This window comes from Eurosta solidaginis, chromosome 5, assembly GCF_040869045.1.
Source record: "Eurosta solidaginis isolate ZX-2024a chromosome 5, ASM4086904v1, whole genome shotgun sequence".
Lineage (NCBI taxonomy): Eukaryota > Metazoa > Arthropoda > Insecta > Diptera > Tephritidae > Eurosta > Eurosta solidaginis.
In genome coordinates this window covers 266,921,485-266,936,367 of record NC_090323.1, presented here as the reverse complement: position 1 = coordinate 266,936,367, position 14,883 = coordinate 266,921,485, and the positions used below count along the sequence as shown (strand labels likewise).

The 14,883-nt window shown below is 36.9% G+C and overlaps 1 protein-coding gene across 1 annotated transcript; it reads left to right on the top strand.

The window, feature by feature from the left end:
• The first annotated feature begins 3,739 nt into the window (after positions 1-3,739).
• On the top strand, positions 3,740-14,549 carry LOC137254414 (proton-coupled amino acid transporter-like protein CG1139). Its single transcript, XM_067792042.1, has 9 exons — positions 3,740-3,792; positions 9,764-9,817; positions 9,880-10,030; positions 10,086-10,207; positions 10,427-10,653; positions 10,713-10,843; positions 10,907-11,085; positions 13,749-13,918; positions 14,299-14,549. The coding sequence occupies exons 1-9, from the start codon at positions 3,740-3,742 to the stop codon at positions 14,547-14,549; spliced, it is 1,338 nt and encodes a 445-aa protein (XP_067648143.1).
• The last annotated feature ends 334 nt before the right edge of the window (positions 14,550-14,883 follow it).

Below are 14,883 nucleotides of genomic sequence, written 5' to 3'. Positions count from 1 at the left end.
GTAGATATGTTTGCGGCTACGTTATAACTTAAATTCACATTTACGTATTCAACTAACCTCTTTGACCTTATTTTATGCGACAACTTATGCAATTGCAACATTTTCATAAAAGTACCAACAACATGCAATATGCCCTTCAAGCAACTTGCAGCCATGTAGGAGTATCTCTTATGAACAAAAACACTGCACGCATTTCCATGCATTCCCATACACATTCATATTCACATTTTCAATTTCATTTTATTTCACACACACACACACAATTACACACGCACTTTGCCCCACACTGCGACTAAATTGAAGAATATTTTATGCAAATTTCGTTGAATAAAAAAGTCGAATACAGCAAAATGTTGACATCAAAGGTGACAAAAACAAATGTATGCGTTGGTGCATTGACAGTGCGCACTAGTAAAACTTTGGCACCCGCACCAACAACCGCATCCTCGTTCGCACCCTCACAAAGTATTGATTGGGTATGCGAACGTACAAGTAAGTCGGTCTTAAGTCCGCTAGTATGATATGCAATAGAACTTTGCGATGGGCAATTGAAAGTCCATTTTAAATATCACAAAGCTGAAAAGGTGCAATAGCTGGTCTTTGGTACCCCAAAGGGGTACATTTGCATGCTTAAATATGTATTGGTTTTACAGTATGTTTGTGTCTGTAAGTACGGTTCAATGCGTATCATTGCGGTGGCGGAAATGTTGTCGATAAAATAATGTAAAACGACAAATGCAAATTGAAAATTGAACTTTTGCTGACAAAGTTCAAATTGGATGGGCGCTCTTGTGGCGTTTTTATTTCTAATAAATACGCTCGCCTATTCTATTCAAGCCAGGCAACTCGTGTGATTTCCACCCTTCCAGAAATTTTCTCTTCATTTCCCTAGGTTGTCGACCTGAACGAGATCGACAAAAGTGGAGTGAAAGTATACTCATGCGGGGAGGCCATTTTTATCGCTTTATCAAGTCAATTTCCCTCAAATCGGAGTGAACTGCTACACACATCTCTTTCGAGGCTGCTTGTCTTGACCGAACTAAATAATTCGATCACAGTGTCCAGTAAACTAGCAACAGGTTGGGACAAATGGTTCCAAGAGAAAGTGCATGAATTTGATTCCTTGTGCGCTCCTTGGACCAGAGTCGTTTATAACCCAGACAGCAAAAACCAGCCGACTATAGGACATGTCGAAAGCTTTCGTCATACTTCGCTTTATTAAAATCTCAAGAGACCGATAGGGGATTCTATAGACGTTAAACATAGACAGCTAATTCATTTGGTAATAACGGTTTAAACAATTTAAAAAAAAATCCTTCTCCCACCAGAAAAGGTTATTACAGTTTACCATAGTTTCATGTATACCTTTGAAGAATTCTGCTTAAAAATAGTTGGTTTATCTACAAATATCATTATCATTATTTATGGGCGCGTAACCACCAAAGCGGGGAGCACCAAGGGAAGTTAAAGCTTCCCCCACCTACCTCTTCCATCCGAGTGGAGGTCTCCCTACTTGCTTCCATACCGCGGTGTTGACTGAAATACTTTCTTTGCCAGAACGTCGTCGTTTATTCGCATAACATGACTCATCCAACGAAGCTTTTCTGTTTTTATTCGCTGCACTATCGTCATATCTGCGTAAAGCTCATACAGCTTATCATTATACCTCCTTCGAATGCTGTAGCTAGCAGTCAGTCCTTCTCACAGACTCCAATGAATATCACGTTTTTCAGACTCTCACATTTCTTCTGGTCTAGAAAACTGACTAATATAATTCTAATGTCGACGTAGACCCACCGATTTGAAATATCACATTTAAAGATGATATAAATGACAGTTATTCACTGGACGTGTCGGTTAGACGGGGTGAAGTTTTGCTATTGAAATAACGGCAGAACAGACTGGAATTAGAGAAATACAGAGATTAAGACGCAAGCAAACGGGAAGTGTGATAGGTAGTAATGATCTTACAGGAAGGAGCAGAAGAACGGGGAAGTGTGGGAGAGGAACAGACTTTTAGATGTGTAAACATCTTTTCTCACGACTTGTTATCGGAGTGCTATAAATTTGCTATAGGTAAAAAAGGTTATCAATGAATTATAGATTTTTACCTATGATTTATCAGGTTTTTAATGATTTAGGAAAGTAATCGCTCGTATCGACACGTTATTGATTTTATGCCCAAAAATAGTCGAAAATTTATTGCCTTTAATCTAAAATTAATCGAAAAATCAGCGACTATTTATCCAAATGTTATCGAAATAAATCAAAGAGTTATCGGAGCTCGTCGTAGCCGCGTCCTCGATTTGTTCTAGGTTCTTTATCGTTTTTTATCAAAAAGTTATCGATATCGATTTGTCAACGACGACTAATCGGCTTGGTATGAAATAGCTTCCGATAAAGCTTCAATTTAAAATCGATGACTCGGTGATAACAAGCCAATAAAAAAGGGATAGCTCGACGATAATGGTTCGCCATCGATAATAAGCCAATAGGTAATTACACAATAGTTTGTCGATTTCAGTTGTTACCAATAAGAAGCCGGCGAAGCTCTTCGCAAAACCACGAAATCATTTCTTTCCAGTATATTACTTCAGTTCAATCCCTGCGGGAGCTCTAGTTAATTAAAAAAAAAAAAGCTTTCTAGATGTGCACTTGTATGTTCACACATCGAACTCTACGAGAACTTGGGTACTCATACCTTTTTTTCAAATGCAAATTGCTTATGTTCGGAAAAGACAAATCTGCCGCCTGGTAGTGATAGTAGCATTAAGGTTTGCAAATTTTAACTCAATCTTCAAAGTTGTTTTTTTTGTAGTATATCAATCTCAATGTTTTCTGCAGGGGTTCAGGAACACATTCTAAGGTTGATGTGTTCTGTTTAATACAAAGTTTCAGAAATTGATTGCAAGCGCACATTGGGAGCACAAACAAGAGAGTGGTTCTTTTTAGAAATTTGATTTCTTCTTTAAAACTGCAAATGTTTACCCTGTGACTCTATTTAATTAAGCTAGATAAGAATTCGTTGCGTTCATATTGTCTTATGAGCTCCGATGCGTACATCCGCTACGTGGGAGACCTTTATATCAGCAATGTCAATTCATTTCCAAACCAATGCAAAGACAATATTTTGTGCTATCCTTGCTACTACATAATACTTTTATTAAGTTGTTGTTGCTTATACATTTGTAACAAGGAATTAGCATAGAAATGGATAACAGTTAAATTTGCATTTTGCAAAACAAACTTCCGGCATAAAGGCCGACTTTGTTGAAGCCACATAAAATAGCCTTGGGTAAATTGCTGAAGGCGATGAAAGCAAGGAGCAACATCTAAATATACATTCAATAGGATATTTTTTGTTGTTTTAGTGTGCATAAAGATTCGCTAAATGGGTCACAAGCTTCACGTGCAAGTGTCGAATGAGAACGAATTCCAACAAGCAAACGCAAAAATATGCGCGCGTGCAACGACTTTAATTGCTTGATGGAATTGTGGTAGCGGAGTTGTTGCTGTTAGGCGCGCAACATGCAACACATGAATCGACATTCGATGTTTCGGTATTCGCGGCACATGTCAATGCGCTGCTTCAGCAGCCAAAGTTATCATCATAAAGCGTTAGAACAACAAATGACTGATCAACGCCATCCAATGATATCGTCATAGCTTTGGTAACACAAAGCCCGGCAAAGTACCAGCAACCAACGAAGTAAGAGCGTTTAGAGTCACAGCATCATTAATGCCACTGCGTGTACCACTAAGCGAATTGAAGCGAATATTAGCGACGGTACGGTATGCTATGCATGCCACTATGGGTCGAAATATTTAGTTTTGATGTGAAAACATATTTCCACACGGTATGGGATATATAGAATCTAAGAGTAAGGTGAGTGTATGGGGGAAAATATGTAGAATGTGAGCGTAATTGCACTCACTACTTTAGCTTTATGTGGGAACAATGTCCGTGGTAGAGTTTATTTGTATGACCAAAATCAGACAGCAAATTAAAGCAAAGCATGTTATCAATTTATTATCGATGAGTTTTCGGATTGTTATAGGTGTGTTATTGATGAGTATAAACGAGTTATAGATTATTATGTTATAAAATATAACTAGATAACACATAAGTAGTAACCGATTTTTTAGCAACGAGTTATTAATATATTATAAAAAAATACTCGAAAGTTGTAGATTTTCTGTAAAAAAGTTATCGATTTGTTATCAAAAACTATCCATATGTTATCGAAAAATTACCCAATTACTATCGAAAGCTTATCGATTATATATCGATATGTTATCCCAAAGTTACAGAAAAGTCATTGATTTTTCAAAAAGTGATAGCTTCGATAGCGAAAGTAATTTATTTCTTACCGGAGTGTTACCGATTTGTTATCGAAAATAAATCGGCCTGATATGAAACAAATACCGATAAAACCAGGGACCAAAACTGTTATTCCTTTTATAGTAAATATCTTTCAGAAAAAATTATTTCCGGACTTAAAATTCTTTAGTTCGAAAGAAATTATTAAATATGAATTTTTATTTTATAAGCCCGAAAAAGTCAAATCTGGACTTTTATTTTTTAAAGGAGACATAACTAACCGATAAGACAACTTGACGATAACAATTCGGTATCGATAATAAATCTATAATGAAGTAATAACTTGTTACCGTTAAGTAGCCATCGAAGCTCTTCTCAGAAATACTCAGATTATTTATTTTTGCAAAGTTAGCTCTGTTGTGGCTTAACTTATGACCTCTAGTTAACTCAAAGACTACTAGAAAACAAACTAGAAAACGTATCTAGACGTATCCCGGTATTTTTACACATCCAGCGTCATGACGACTTGGTACTCAATTCTTTTCATTATTATGCTTCCTGCGTGCACTACTATAATTTTTAAAAACTTCCCTCATTGAAATATGCGAAATAGTTACGAAGTTCTACAAAGACAGTATGGTCTTACTGTCTCAATAACATGCGGGCTGACGCAATTGAATTCATCTACTATAGAGCATAATTATGTTACTGATAAGTATTTGGATCTCATCTCTACTTCATAACCGTCAGATATCTGAAAAGTTGTTTGGGGTGCCAAAGATATAACAGCTGTTCAACCTATCTCCCTCACACTAATAAAGTCGTCTGGCCCATAGTGCACAGCTTTACAAGTACGTACGCTTACTTGCTTGCCCCGCTTTAGAAATGAAGGTTGTTGTTGCTGGTATCGCCGAGCACAAACGTAGTAATTTACGTCGAAACTTTGGTAGCGATTGAGCGAATGTCTGGCAAATGATCGGGTTTAATTATTCGAGATGTTGCACTATGTGCGACAACAACAGCAAAATTTGGTATTTGCAATGTAAAACTCACAGTCACAGTTACTATCGCATAATTGTTGTTGTTGTTGTTGTTGTTCGAACAAATATTGTAAACAATTGTTGACCACAAATGGCAATCATCGAATCGATTTTCGATTTGACACGACAGTTGACATATGATTTCGATTTGTAGACATTCACAAGCAACAAAAACAACTCAGCAACAAACTCCCTGATAAATGCAGCATAGAATTTGAAATGCATATGCGAATGCGGATATACTTACCTACATACACACATCCATACAAACATATGTTTGTTTATACAAAATCTGATATGAGAAATGACAACGAACATTTTGATGACAACAGCAACAAGAAGTAGTGACAACAATTGCTATTAGGCAGCTGTAAATGTTTGTTGTTGCTGCTGCTGGTAATATTGGTTGTTATGCTTTAGAGAAAAAATGTTTATTGATGTCTGATTGACCACTACTACATGCATACTTGGTTAGTTAGATTGGTAGTTTGTAAATTTACAAGCTTAGTATTAAGAGACTACGAAAGAATTGGGTCAATTACTAGGTCAGTAAGTTATACCTTTATTTAAGGAATATAAAAACCAATCAAGCCCAATTCCAAAATAGCGTGAAAAGTGTTTGATGGCTTAAGTAAATGACGCAAAGAAAGCGAGATCTGATTTCTGGAACCATTGATCGCATCCGAAATAGCCAAAAACCAGAATTTCTGATGCGTAAAACCTCTGTCCTCGGGGCAAATACAGGAAGTTTTCTAGGATTTACCCTACTTGCTACTTTTAGATCTGTTAGCTGTGTCTCTCATAATAGCTGAAGAAATTCGTAAGCAGAGCTTCACTTGTATGCTACATTTTTACTGCACTAAATGCATCCTTTTGGGTGAAAAAAGCCAAATGCGACGAATATCCTCATACAAATCGCATTTTGGTCTCATTTCATCGCATACGCTTTCACACTTTCGTTACTAAAAGAAGCCCACAAGAACTTAATGGTTAAACAACGTATTAAAATTTCAAAACTGTTCCAGAGTCGTAAATAGCAGTTTCCTCCAGCTTTTTAATTTCCATATTACAATTCTACCAGAAACTGGTTTATATTTTTGAATTTTTTTATTTTTTTATATACTGTTGTTTCATCAAGTAGGATAGGATAGGTTAGGTGGTAGCTGCCCTGATAAGGATAGCTCACTTGGACAACACGAATGTCCGTTGTGATATCACATACACCAAAAATAACGGTGACTTAGATCTAGCTACTTAGAGAATCGTTGGGTAGCAACGATAAAGCTCCGAATGATACCGATCTCAACTTTGGATAAATCCTCGGGAGATCCAAGTGAGTCGCGACCGAAGTACTTTCGCCTAGTTCTGGCAAAAGCTGGGTAATCAAGCATAAAGTGATTTGGTGATTCCACCTCATCATCCTCCATACAGCTGCAGCAGGATGGAGTTTCCAGTATACTGAGACGTACCGCATGGATACCCATGAGACAGTGCCCTGTCAAAACCCCAATGACCATTGATAGGTGAGCTTTAGTGAACCCAATTATTTCAGCAGACCTCGTGCCATCCACTTTCGGCCAGAAAAATCTTGCTACCCTGCAAGACGTGGTGTCCGCCCAACGTTTGCTGAGCTGACTCGAGGCCCAGCTATGGAGGAGCAATCCACAGGTGGTCAGCGGTATCCCGAAATCCCTACAGCCATCTTCATCCGGTTCAGTTGTGCCGATGCGGGCTAAGAGATCCGCTTGACAGTTACCCGGGATATCACTATGGCCCAGGACCCAGATAATTTTAATTGTAAAATAATTCGATGCAATCGCAAGCGAGGTCAAGGACTCCCAGACCACCGTCAATCGCACTGTAGTTGAGCTCAAGGCCTTGATAGCCTTCATCAAGTACGGCAGTGCATTTTGTGATGGGCTGTGTACTGGCAGTTGAGTCTTGTAGGGGAGGTTATGCGAAATGCAAATGAGGTCAATGTAAACGCTTTAAAATGACTCATTCAAAAATACGAATTTGAGGTCAGTGTAAATGTAGTATTACTGTGCTGAGTATATTTTAGATTCAACACTGAAATAGGGTTGCTGAGAATCTGAGGATCCAGATTCAGCCTCTATAAGTTTTTATGTACAATGTTTGTTGTTTTGTTTCGTATAAATTGTAAAAAAGACAACTGCATATTTCGAAACTCACATTCGCTGACTCTAGCCTTAGGGTTTTTCAATACCAGCATACCAATCTCGGCAATTTTTACTTACAAATTCCTACCATTTATAATCAAATAAAGTTTTTGAAATGCCCAATTTTATTTAAAAGTATCTAAGACCACACTTTCACATGCCTTAATCTACATTAAATCGTCAATTCATATTTTTCTCGTTTACGTATGTGGATGGATCTGGGGATTTAGATTATTTTCTGTCAAATTTTCACGTTCGTCTTTTATTTTGTGTTTTCAATTAGAGATTAAACTTTAGAACTGGAACTTTTTCTACGAATATAGTCTGCATCTCTAAAATTTAATCATAATTACCGATTATCGAAGGGAAAAATTTATACGGGAAATCTATTTATATAACTAACGATATAGAGTTAAGTACGAAAATGAAAAATAATCTCGTTATATGTAAACTAGGTGTAACACACAAAGAAGTAACTTAAAGTCGGATTTGAAGCAATTTTCAAAATAAATGCACCAAACCTGGTATCTTATTGAGAATTTTTCCTCCACCCTCTTTCCTTTTTATTGCACTTGAATCGAGTTTCAAGCTTCAGTTATCGAGTTTAGCGGGAAATTATTAAATTTTTTTTCTTCGAAAAAAAAAATCGGTATTGTTTTCGAAATGACTTCGCGGATAATTTCCTAATTTTTTTTGGGGATGACTTCGCAACTAGTTTGGAACATTTCCGAGATTATATCAGGTTTATATCATGGTTGTTTTCGGGAACATTCCCGATTCTCTTAAGATAATTTAGAAGTTATTTTCTGGATAAAGTCGAGGAATTTTCAATTTCTATTATTTTTTTGGGATTGTTTCGTGGATCGTTTCGCGACTAATTCATGATAATTTTGGTACTATTTTGTAGTTCTTTCTCTATGATTTTGATACTATAACCCAGTTTACATATAACGAGACTATCTTGATTTTCGTACTACTAATCGGTAATTATATAACTCGATATCCCATATACATTTTTTGTTCGATAATCGCTAATTATGAACAAATTTTAGAGATAGTGACTTTTTCCTAGTCCTAGAACCATCTATAGGGTGTCATCTCTGAATGGCGGCACGAATAAAATTGCGTGACTATTTGGGGATAATTTGAAAATTGTTTTCGCTATCATGTCGGCACTGTTTCAGAATGGCTCGGAACTATTTCCGGGCCATTCCGGGATTATCGTCGAAGACATATCGTATCATTGCGGTACTATCATCGGATCATTTCATGCATGCTTTGGGGACTTTTTCGGTGCTATTTCGGTATGTCTTTGGTATAATTTCGACATTATTTTCGATTTTTTTGATTGATTTCGCGATTGTCTTTGGAACTATTTTGGATACTTTGAAATCTTTCGGAATTAAGTTAAGATTCGTTTCGGAAACATTTCGGGACTGATTTAATGATTATTTCGTGACTAGTTTGGTACCATTTTGGAACTGTTGACGACGATCTCCGGATATTTTCGGAACTATTTTTTTGATTATGATACGACTATTTTGGGATAAGTTAAGTATAATTTCTTAATACTCTTTCGGTTTAGTTTTTAAATTGTTCTAGGGCGAACTATTTGGGATTTATTTCTTTTGTTTTTCCCCTTTTATCTTGTTTTCGTGTATTTTACTTAAAATTGTTTACTTTTTATATTTATCTTCTTTAAATCTAATGAAATTTTTGGAAGTTATGAATAATTTGATTTGATTTAATGCTTTGAAGTGCAACTCGCTACAACAGCGAACTAGTTTGGATAGTTATTGTTCTTCTTAATCCACAAAGTAATTTTTGTTTATTGTCGGCATGCTTATTTTGCGAGAATGTGGGATAGCAACAATGCTTCATTTTTGACTAAAATATATTGTTTCGATAAATTGATAATACTGGAAGCTTTTACTGAACCATTAGCTCAGGGTTTCCTCTCAGATCTAATTATAGATGCACGGGATATGAGTACTAACTTTTCTTTAATTTCAAGTAAAAATTAGATGATAAAAATCGATAAATATTGCTCCAGCACTTATTTCTCAAAATTCCAGAATTCTTAACAAAGTCAAAAATATATTTACAATTAAAATCAAAACTTGTATGGATTCATATTCATAAACATAGAATATGTCCAAAAGCAAGTGAGAAACTTAATTATTCCCATTAGCCAATTAATCAAGCAAATATCTTACTTTCAGGCTGATAGACAATTATGATCCCTACCAGCATCGTGTTGTGGAGAATCCAATGAGGTATGATTATAATTGAATTCTTCTTGTAATATTTTCATACACAAATCTTCAATATTTTACAGCAATTTGGAAGTTTACATTAGTTTACTCAAAGCTTCAATTGGAATTGGTTGTTTAGCTATGCCCAAAGCATTTCAGGCAGTGGGTTGGCTAAATGGCTTAATTAGTACCTCAATTATTGGCACAATTATCATATTTGCATTGCATGTGCTGGTAACCACAATACCATTTGAGTTAATGAAATGTGATTTAATCCAGTCTCATCTAGTTGAATGGCATTTACGAGGTGTGTAAACGAAAACGTGTACCACAATTAAATTATCCGGACTCGATGGCGCTGGCTTTGCAAGTCGGACCGAAATATTTGCGTTATGTTAGTGGGGGCGCGAGGTTTGTAGTAAAATTTGTATTTCATAATTAAACCAATAATCGAATTACTTTCATGAAAATGAATGGAGCTGTTATCTAATTATTGTTGGAATCAGAATGAAACCAATGAATATACCAAGACTATTGGTTGTATGACGACATAACAACCGTAAAAAATCTGATTTCAGCAAACAACGAAGAGTTCTGGAACTGTATCGCAGACGTATTGATTTCTTTTAGGTCCACCATCGACTTTATATTGGCTTTTTACCATTTTGGTATTTGTTGCGCTTATGTCGTCTTCATTGCTAATAATCTGAAAGAGATTATGGACTTTTATGGCTACACATTCGATAATCGTTTTTATATATTCGCCTTATCATTACCGTTAGTGCTGGTTTATTTGGTGCGCGATCTGAGGAGTTTAGTGCTATTCAATGCGCTTGCGGACGCAATGTTTGTTGTTGGTGTGATCTGTTAATTTCTAATTAAAATATAGATTCAACTAATACAGTTTCTTCTTCAGGATTTTGCATTGTATTCTTCTATATATTTCGTGATTTGCCACCACTGTCCGAGCGCGACACATTAGGTAATATAAAAGGTTATCCTTTGCTTTTCGGTACAGTGCTCTTCGCCATTGAGTCAGTGGGCGTGGTTCGTATCTTTACTTCAATTGTTATGAACTTTATGGAACTTACGTAAGTATTTACTCTTCAGATAATTTCCATTGAAGCAAAAATGAAAGTACCCCAAAACTATTTGGGTTTGTATGGCATTTTAAATATGGGCTTGGGCACATCCTTAATACTTTATATGACAGTCGCATTTTTTGGTTATTGGCGCTACGGTGATGAAATTAAGGACAGCATTACATCAAATTTACCCATGGATGAGTTGTAAGTTTATAACTAACTAGGTGCTTTTTTAATCAAGCGGGAAATCTTAGTGAAATCGTAATATGTGGTCGTAAGCATTGATTATAACTCCAGGCACGGATCTAGCGAGGGGGGAGGAGGTGAGGGGATAAGGGGATCTGGAAAGTAAAATAACGGCGAGGTATCTATAGCTACATAGAAAATCGTTGCGTAGCAACGATATAGTTTCGGATGAGACCCCGATCTCAACCTTGGATAAGTCTTCTAAGCGATTTGCGACCGAAGTACTTTCGCCTAGTTCTGGCAAAAGCTGGACAATTAGGCATAATGTGATTCCATGATTATATCATCATCCCCCATATAGTAGGATTGGGTTTCATTTTACGTACCGCATTGATTTCCAATGGATAGTGCCATGTCAAAACCCCAATGACCATTAATAGATGATCCTTAGTGAACCCAATTATTTCGAAAAACCTGCCATTCACTTGCCAGAAATATCTTGCTATCCTGCAAGAGGTGGCTTCCGATCAACGCTTGCAGAGCTGACTCGAGGCCCATCTGTGCAGGAGCGAACCACACGTGGCAGCGGAATCCCGAAATCCCTACATCCATCTTCATCCGGTTCAGTTGGAGCGATGCGGGCTAAGAGATCCCTTTTACGATTGCGGGAGATATCAATATGGCCCGGGAAGCAGATCGCCCTCGATCGCATTAAAATTGAACTCAAGGCTTTGATAGCCGCTTAGCTATCAGAGTAGATGTTAAATTCCTTAACCGTAGTAGTACTGGATAACATTTCATCCACCGAAACTTTCATCGCGGCAACTTTCGCTTGCAAGACGCTGCAGTGATCAGCCAACTTATGCTTTCGGCTTACACTTAAATCTTGACAAAAGAAAGACCATAGACCGAATTTAGACATATTTGTACATTGATCGTTTCAATTTAGTATTATTTTTTCTTGGAAAGTTGGTATTCCTGCATATAATTTCAATCATGCTTGGTTCTGTTTTGCACGATCTGACGCCTAAGTGGAATCAAGTTACCATTCCACATAATCTGATGTGTTCAAGAGAGCAGAGAGTTATATTATAAAATAATTCTGGCATCATTTATTATCATAATCATCATTAACTACCGCTTAAGCAATTTTGACCGGGTCTTTAAACTTACCCTAGCTGTACCCGTTTCACGATAACTGAAGCCAATTGGGAGGACCAATGTCAGGTCTTTCTCGACCTGCCTCTCCCCACTCAGGGAGGTCTGCCCGTTTCTCTGCTTCCAAACTTCGGTGTTGATTCGTCCTTTCGCATAATATGAGTTACCCAGCACAGCCTTTGTTTTTATTCGCTCCGCTATCGTCATATCAGCGTTAAGCTCGATACTCGCCGTCGGCATCGCAGACAGGTCCATAAATCTTCCGGAGAACTTTACTCTGTGATCCAAGACCCATCTCACCTTCCCTCGACACAGTTCAGGATTGCGTGTCATACGACAGGAAAGTTATAATGAGCGAGTCTTGGAGCGTAGTTTTGCTCGTCGAGAGATGAGTTTACTTTTAAATTGCCTACTCAGTCCATTTGATTTCTAAGCTTACATTGTTTTTGCTGTTGATACTGGTTTCCAAATAGACAAAATCCTTCACAGTCTTGAATTTATATCCGTAAACAGTGTCATGGCTGCCAATGCACGAATGTGCTCATTCTTTCTTCGATGGCGGCAAGTATTTCGTGTTTCTCTTAATTACTGCAAGGCCCCCTTTTTTTGCTTCTGTATCTAATCATGATAAGACAGAACTAACGAAATGCTTGTTAAGGCCAATAGTATTAATATAATCGGCATACGTCAGCATTTGTTCGCTCTTATAGTAGACTATGACATCATTGTTTTGTTCTGCTTCTGGAATTATTTGCTCCAGCATTAAGTTAAAGAAATTGCATGAACGGCAGTCCCCTTTCTCAATCCTCGTTTGGTTTCGAATCGCTCGGAGAGGTCCTTGCTAATCGTTACAGAGCTGGTGGTGTTGCTCAACCTCATTTGGCAGAACCTTATAAATTTTGCAGAGAACTTGAATACAGACATAGCGCGGCACAAGCAACCTCTTTTCGGGCTGTCAAAGGGTGATTCCAAGTCGACAAAAAGACGGTGAATATCGATTCTCTCATTGCGAGTTTTTCATAGGATCTAGCGCATCGTAAAGATCTGGTCCACAGTAGGTTTACCAGGACTAAAGCGGCGCTGATCAGGTCCAATCAGTTTATTGACTTTGGACTTCATTCTTTCGCACTTTACGCTGGATAGAACCTAATACGCGATATTAAGCAGCCTGATTCAGCGGTAATTAGCGCGGTTTGTGGGATCGACTTTCTTTCTTAAATTATATATATGTATATATAGTATATGAAAACGTAGATACAAGAAACAGGAGAGGGCGAGAGGATCAATAGGAAAATTAACAGTGCATAAAGATTACGAGGGAGTGGATCTGAAAAAAACTTAATAAAATATTTTGCCAAAAATAAAGGTCCTTCGACTGAAATTCAGTTCATGCAATACAACTTCTGCTGAATCTATTTAAAGTAGCTTCCTAACGCACATCATGTGAAATCATGTGGCGCTGTTCATATTGAACTCAAAAAATTACGTTAAATCACCGCCTTACCATTTCTTATTGGTTCTAGCTCTTCCCGCCTTGCTAAACTAATCTTTGCGGTAGCAATATTTTTATCCTTCGCTCTACAAGGTTTTGTTACGATTGATGTCTGTTGGCGCCGATATTCGGAATACTTAAAATTGAAGAAATCACATCCATTGCAGTATGTATTGCGAGTAGCCATTGTGTTGGGAACAGGTAAGTGCATATTGGTAAAGGTAAAAAAAGCTTATCAATATTCGTCTCGAAAATTTAGTATGAAAATTTTTGGAGCTGTATTTTTTTGAACTCGATTTTTTTTTTTTTTTTAACACGCTATTCTCTCGTGTGGTTGTATGCATATATAACTCTCCTTTTCTTTTTCATAACAAATACGAAAAAAAAATTTTACATATTCGCACCCGTAGCCAGCTTTTAGGTGGTGCGGATATGTTTGCGTGTAATTGGTTTTTATACAACAACGCGCTTATTTAAGAAAAGTTATTTTTAGATTTTTACAAAAAAATTTCTGTTTTAAGTTTAAAAACTTTAACAACGTAGCTTTAATTTTCTTCAACACTTTTAAAATTCTATTTCAGTGCTTGTGGCTGTTATGAACTCTCAACTGCTCTTGATACTCTCGCTAGTTGGTTCTTTCTCGCTCTCGTATTTGGGATTAATTTTTCCTGGCATTATGGACTTTTGTTTACGATACAACGAAGGTTTTGGACCGCATCGGATATATTTGTGGCAGGATATATTTTTAGTGATCGTCGGTGTGATAGGTGGTGGTGTCGGTACTTGGTTTTCAATAAAAGAATTAATACAAAATTATAAAATGAAAATGTAACAACAAATGCAACGATAAAACCTGTAAAAGTTAGTAAGTAATTATCTTTTATTAATTTTTTAATAAAAAATAGAACAATGTAAAATTTTTCTGGAACATTGTTATTATAGCCATAAATTTACAAGATATTTCTTCCTTGCATTTCGGTATATAGTTGAAGACCGCCAGGCCCGAAAAGAGTGGGGGATGGATGGATTCCCCCCGGGCCCGGGGTTTCTCAGGGGGACCGCGATTTAGAAGTACTACAACATTTTTTTTTAATTCAGGAGAGTCTTTAGTTGTTCCATGTGCAAATTTTAAGCCGAATTTCAAAAGCAACGAATATTGATTATAA